At 57.9% G+C, this 6,521-nt stretch overlaps 1 protein-coding gene across 1 annotated transcript; it reads left to right on the top strand.

The window, feature by feature from the left end:
• Positions 1–6: 6 nt before the first annotated feature.
• Positions 7–5,733, top strand: LOC121360167 (sarcoplasmic/endoplasmic reticulum calcium ATPase 1-like). Its single transcript, XM_041479713.1, has 6 exons — positions 7–119; positions 1,603–1,688; positions 1,789–1,922; positions 2,742–2,859; positions 4,207–4,324; positions 5,628–5,733. Exons 1-6 carry the CDS (start codon positions 44–46, stop codon positions 5,630–5,632), a joined length of 537 nt encoding a protein of 178 aa, XP_041335647.1. The 5' UTR covers positions 7–43; the 3' UTR covers positions 5,633–5,733.
• Positions 5,734–6,521: the final 788 nt, after the last annotated feature.

Here is a 6,521-nt window from a genome sequence, read left to right as displayed (position 1 = left end):
GCCGGCCACCGCGCTGGGCTTCAACCCGCCGGACCTGGACATCATGGACAAGCCCCCGCGCAGCCCCAAGGAGCCGCTCATCTCGGGGTGGCTCTTCTTCCGCTACCTGGCCATCGGAGGTGAGACACACCTGGGGTCAGCTCACGGTCAGTTGGGTCATCTGGGTCACCTGGTGGTCAGTTCATGGTCAGTTCATGGTCACTTGGGTCACTTGGTGGTCAGTTCATGGTCAGTAGGGTCATCTAGGTCACCTGGGGTCACCTCCTGGTCACCTGGTGGTCAGTTGGGTCATTTGGGTCACCTTGGTCACCTGGTGGTCAGCTCCTGGTCACCTAACTTGGGTCACTTGGTGGTCAGTTCATGGTCAGTTGGGTCATCTAGGTCACCTGGGGTCAGCTCCTGGTCCCCTGGTGGTCAGTTCGTGGTTATTTGGGTCACCTGGGTCAGGTGGTGGTCAGTTCATGGTCACCTTGGTCACCTTGGTCATTTGGGGTTGGCTCATGGTCAGTTGGGTCACCTGGGTCAGGTGGTGGCCAGTTCATGGTCACTTGGGTCACCTGGTGGTCAGTTGATGGTCAGTTGGGTCATGTGGGTCACCTGGTGGTCAGTTTGTGGTCATTTGGGTCACCTGGATCAGGTGGTGGTCAGCTCGTGGTCAGTTGGGTTACCTGGGTCACCTGGTGGTCAGTTCGTGGTCAGTTCGTGTTCAGTTTGTGGTCATTTGGGTCATCTAGGGTTGACTCATGGTCAGTTGGGTCACCTGGGTCACCTGGTGGTAAGTTCGTGGTCACCTGGGTCACCTGGTGGTCAGTTCATGGTCACCTGAGTCACCTTGGTCATTTGGGGTTGGCTCATGGTCAGTTGGGTCACCTGGGTCACCTGGTGGTCAGCTCGTGGTCACTCGAGGTCAGGAAGGGGCATCAGTGGAGAGGGTTGTTTGAGGGAGCTTCAAAAAATGACGTGGAGACCCCAAAAAACCACCTGGAGACCCCCAAAAACCACCTGGAGACCCCAAAAAAGCAACCTGGAGACCCCAAAAACCACCTGGAGACCCCAAAAAACCACCCAGAGACCCCCAAAAACCACCTGGAAACCCCAAAAAATCACTTTGAGCCCCCCTTGGAGAAGGTTCCTTGAGGAACCTTGTGAGGAACACCTGGAGAACCTCACGGAACCACCTGGAAACCCCAAAAAAATCACCTTGAGACCCCAAAAAACCACCTGGAGACCCCCAAAAACCACCTGGAGACCCCAAAAAAGCAACCTGGAGACCCCAAAAACCACCTGGAAACCCCAAAAAATCACTTTGAGCCCCCCTTGGAGAAGGTTCCTTGAGGAACCTTGTGAGGAACACCTGGAGAACCTCACGGAACCACGTGGAAACCCCAAAAAACCACCTGGAGACCCCAAAAAAAACCACCTGGAGACCCCAAAAAAAACCACCTGGAGACCCCAAAAAAAACCTGGAGACCCCAAAAAAAACCTGGAGACCCCAAAAAACCACCTGGAAACCCCAAAAACCACCTGGAGACCCCCGGGGTGGCCCCTTGGAGACCCCCAGGTTGTCCCCAGGTGTCCCCAACCCCCGTTTGTCCCCCCCAGGCTACGTCGGGGCCGCCACGGTGGGAGCGGCCGCCTGGTGGTTCCTCTTCGCCGAGGACGGACCCAACGTCACCTACCACCAGCTGGTGAGTCCCCAAGCGTCCCCAAGGTGTCCCCAAGGTGTCCCCGAGGTGTCCCCGAGGTGGTGACCCCGAGGTGACGCCGATGTCCCCGATGTCCCCCCAGACCCACTTCATGCAGTGCTCGGAGCACAACGTGGAGTTCGAGGGGTTGGACTGCGACATCTTCGAGTCGCCGGTGCCGATGACGATGGCGCTGTCGGTGCTGGTGACCATCGAGATGTGCAACGCCCTCAACAGGTGAGGGACGCGTCGCCGTGGTCATTGTCACCTTGGTCATTGTCACCTTGGTCATTGTCATGGTTGTGGTCCTGGTCATCATCATTGTCATGGTCATCGTGGTCATGGTCATGGTCATCATGGTGACCATCGAGATGTGCAACGCCCTCAACAGGTGAGGGACGCGTCGCCGTGGTCATTGTCACCGTGGTCATGGTCACCGTGGTCACCTTGGTCATTGTCACCTTTGTCATGGTCATCATTGTCATGGTTGTGGTCATGGTCATCATGGTCATCATGGTCACGGTCATGGTGGTGACCATGGAGATGTGCAAGGCCCTCAACAGGTGAGGGACGCGTCGCCGTGGTCATTGTCACCGTGGTTGCCTTGGTCATTGTCACCGTGGTCATTGTCACCGTGGTCGCCTTGGTCATTGTCACCTTGGTCATTGTCATGGTCGTGGTCGTGGTCATCATGGTCATGGTCATGGTCATCATGGTCATCATCATGGTCATGGTCATCATGGTGACCATGGAGATGCCCAACGCCCTCAACAGGTGAGGGACATCATCACTGTGGACATTGTCACCATGGCCACCTTGGTCATTGTCACCTTGGTCATTGTCACCTTTGGCATGGTCATCGTGGTCATCACGATTATGGTCATCATGGTGACCATGGAGATGTCCAACGCCCTCGACAGATGACAACATTGTCACCATTGTCACCATCACTGTGCCCCCACTCTCTGGTGACCCCCTCGATGTCCCTGATGTCCCCACGACCCCCTGGTCACCCCGATGTCCCCATGGTCACCGCGATGTCCCCGATGTCCCCAGCCTGTCCGAGAACCAGTCGCTGGCCCGGATGCCGCCATGGGTGAACATCTGGCTGATGGGCTCCATCTGCCTCTCCATGTCCCTGCACTTCGTCATCCTCTACATCGACCCCCTGCCCGTAAGGGGACACCGCGGGCGTGGCCTTGGGGACGTCGGGGTGGTGGTCGTGGGCTTGGTGGCCATTGGGTGGTGGGATCTGCCTCTCCATGTCCCTGCACTTCGTCATCCTCTACATCGACCCCCTGCCCGTAAGGGGACACCGCGGGCGTGGCCTTGGGGACGTCGGGGTGGTGGTCATGGGCTTGGTGGCCTTGGGGACGTCGGGGTGGTGGTCGTGGGCTTGGTGGCCATTGGGTGGTGGCCATTGGGTGGTGGCCTTGGGCACATCAAGATGGTGGTCATGGGGTTGGTGGCCATTGGGTGGTGGCCTTGGGGATGCTGGGTTGGTGGTCAAGGGGTTGGTGGCCATTGAGGTGGTGGCCATTGGGTGGTGGCCTTAGGGACATTGGGGTAGTGGTCATGGGCTTGGTGGTCATTGGGTGGTGGTCATTGGGTGGTGGCCTTGGGGACATCAAGATGGTGGTCATGGGGTTGGTGGTCATGGGGTTGGTAGCCATTGAGGTGGTGGTGGCCTTGGGGACATTGGGGTGGTGGTCATGGGCTTGGTGGTCATTGATGTGGTGGCCTTGGGGACATCAAGGTGATAGTCATTAAGTTGGTGGCCATTGGGTTGGTAGCCATTGAGCTGGTGGCCTCGGGGATGTTGGGTTGGTGGACATTGGCTTGGTGGTCATCAAGCTGGTGGTCATCAGGGTCGTGGTCATCAAGATGGTGGCCTTGAGGACATTGGGGTGGTGGTCATTGAGTTGGTGGTCATCAAGCTGGTGGTCATTGGGTTGGTGGCCGTTGAGTTGGTGGTCACCAAGCTGGTGGTCATCAAGCTGGTGATCATTGGGTGGTGGCCTTGGGGACATTGAGTTGGTGGCCATCAAGCTAGCGGCCATCACCTTGGTGGCCTTGGGGACATCAGATTGATGACCACCAACATGGCCACCGTTGACCTTGAGTGACCGCTGGGTTCGATGACCACGGGCGGGCTCTGCTGACCACGGGCGGGCTCTGGTGGCCACAGGGGTCACTTTGGTGGCCACGGCCACCGTGTCGACCACGAGCGTTGACCTTGGCTTTGATGACCACTGGCTTGAGTGACCGCTGGGTTCGATGACCACGGGCGGGCTCTGCTGACCACGGGCGGGCTCTGGTGGCCACAGGGGTCACTTTGGTGGCCACGGCCACCGTGTCGACCACGAGCGTTGACCTTGGCTTTGATGACCACTGGCTTGAGTGACTGCTGGGTTCGATGACCACGGGCGGGCTCTGCTGACCACGGGCGGGCTCTGGTGGCCCTGGCGGTGGCCCTGGTGGCCCGGGAGGAGGTCCCAGCCCTGTCCCCCCATGTCCCCAGATGATCTTCAAGCTGACGCCGCTGTCGCTGACCCATTGGCTGATGGTCATCAAGATCTCCTTCCCGGTCATCCTGCTGGACGAGGCCCTCAAGTTCATCGCCAGGAACTACCTGGAGGGTGAGGAGGTGGCCCCACCCCACCGGGGTGTCCCCATGTCCCCCCCTGACCCCATCGGGGTCGTCCCCACCCTCTGTGGTCACCTCCATCGTGTCCAGGTGACCTTGGCCATCTCCACTGTCCCCTGGTCACCTTCATGGTCCGTGGTCAGCTCCATGGCCACCTCCATGGTCACCTTCATGGTCACCTCCATGGTCACCTCCTGGTCACCTCCTGGTCACCTCCATGGTCACCTTCATGGTCACCTTGTGGTCATCTTCATGGTCACCTTCATGGTCACCCCCTGGTCACCTCCATGGCCACCTTGTGGTCCCCCCCTGGTCACCTTCATGGTCACCTCCCTGTCCCCTTGACCATCTCATGGTCACCTCCATGGTCACCTCTCCATCCCCTTGACCATTTCATGGTCACCTCCATGGTCACCTTGTGGTCACCTCCTGGTCACCTCCATGGTCACTTCTCCATCCCCTTGACCATTTCATGGTCACCTCTGTGGTCATCTCCTGGTCACCTCCCTGTCCCCTCGGCCATCTCCAGGTGACCGTGACCATCTACCATGGAGATTCATGGTCACCTCCCTGTCCCCCTGACCATCTCATGGTCACCTCCATGGTCACCTCCATGGTCACCTCTGTGGTCACCTCTGTGATCACCTCCTTGTCCCCTTGACCATCTCTAGGTGACCATGGTCACTCCCTGTCCCCTTGACCGTCTCCTGGTCACTCCGTGGTCACCTTGTGGTCACTCCATGGTCACCTCCTGGTCCATGGTCCCCTCCCTGTCCCCTCGGCCATCTCCAGGTGACCGTGACCATCCCTGTGTCCCCTCGGCCACCTCCTGGTCACTCCACAGTCACTTCCATGGTCTGTGGTCACTCCATGGTCACTCCCTGTCCTCCTGACCATCCCTGTGTCCCCTCGGCCATCTCCTGGTCACCCCCATCCACTCCCTGTCCCCTTGGCCATCTCCGTGTCCCTTTGGTCACTCTGTGGTCACTCCGTGGTCACTCCGTGGTCACTCCCTGTCCCCTTGACCATCTCCGTGTCCCTTTGGTCACTCCGTGGTCACTCCGTGGTCACTCCATGGTCACCTCCTGGTCCATGGTCACTCCATGGTCCATTGTCCCCTCCCTGTCCCTGTGGTCACTCCGTGGTCACTCTGTGGTCACTCCCTGTCCCCTCCCTGTCCCCGTGGTCACTCCGTGGTCACTCCCTGGTCACTCCATGGTCACTCCCTGTCCCCTCCCTGTCCCCCCCGTCCCCGTGTCCCCTCCCCCCTCTCATCTCCATCTTCTCGTCCCCAGCGTGACCCGGCCGGGCCCGGCACCGCCCCAGGTACCAGGGACAGCGCGGTGTCACCATCGTCATCGTCACCGTCATTGTCATTGTCACCTCTGTCATTGTCATTGTCACCTCATCGTCACCTCCGTGTCATCGTCATCGTCATTGTCACCTCATCGTCATCGTCACCGTCATTGTCACCTCATCGTCATTGTCACCTCATTGTCATCGTCACCTCATTGTCACCTCCGTGTCATTGTCATTGTCATTGTCATTGTCATTGTCACCGCGGTGTCACCTTTGTCATCGTCATGTCACCATCGTCATCGTCATCGTCATCGTCACCTCATTGTCATCGTCACCTCATTGTCATCGTCACCATCGTCATCGTCACCTCTGTGTCATTGTCATTGTCATCGTCACCTCATTGTCACCTCTGTCATCGTCATTGTCATTGTCACCGCGGTGTCACCGTCCTCATCATCATCATCATCGTCATCGTCATCGTCATCGTCATTGTCACCTGATTGTCACCTCTGTGTCATTGTCATTTTCACCGCGGTGTCACCGTCCTCATCGCCACCTCATTGTCACCTCATTGTCATTGTCACCTCATCATCATCGTCACCTCTGTGTCATTATCACCATCGTCATCGTCATTGCCACCTCTGTCATTGTCATCGTCACCTCATTGTCATCGTCACCATCGTCATCGTCACCTCTGTGTCATTGTCATTGTCATCTCATCATCACCGTCACCTCTGTGTCATTATCACCATCGTCATCGTCATTGCCACCTCTGTCATTGTCATCGTCACCTCATTGTCACCTCCGTGTCATCGTCATTGTCACCGCGGTGTCACCGTCCTCATCGTCATTGTCATTGTCACCTCATTGTCATTGTCACCTCATTGTCA

This window comes from Pyrgilauda ruficollis, unplaced genomic scaffold, assembly GCF_017590135.1.
Source record: "Pyrgilauda ruficollis isolate IOZ18807 unplaced genomic scaffold, ASM1759013v1 scaffold1133, whole genome shotgun sequence".
Taxonomy (NCBI): Eukaryota; Metazoa; Chordata; class Aves; order Passeriformes; family Passeridae; genus Pyrgilauda; species Pyrgilauda ruficollis.
Note: the sequence above shows the minus strand (reverse complement) of the source record. Positions and strands in the feature narration are given on the sequence as shown.

What these genes read in the sequence shown, in the direction of transcription:
- LOC121360167 (XM_041479713.1), top strand. Translation starts at nt 44, where the DNA reads ATGGACAAGCCCCCGCGCAGCCCCAAGGAGCCGCTCATCTCGGGGTGG. An exon ending in ACGTCACCTACCACCAGCTG is followed by an intron (nt 1,689 to 1,788) that starts GTGAGTCCCCAA and finishes ATGTCCCCCCAG; the next exon opens with ACCCACTTCATGCAGTGCTC. An exon ending in ATGTGCAACGCCCTCAACAG is followed by an intron (nt 1,923 to 2,741) that starts GTGAGGGACGCG and finishes CGATGTCCCCAG; the next exon opens with CCTGTCCGAGAACCAGTCGC.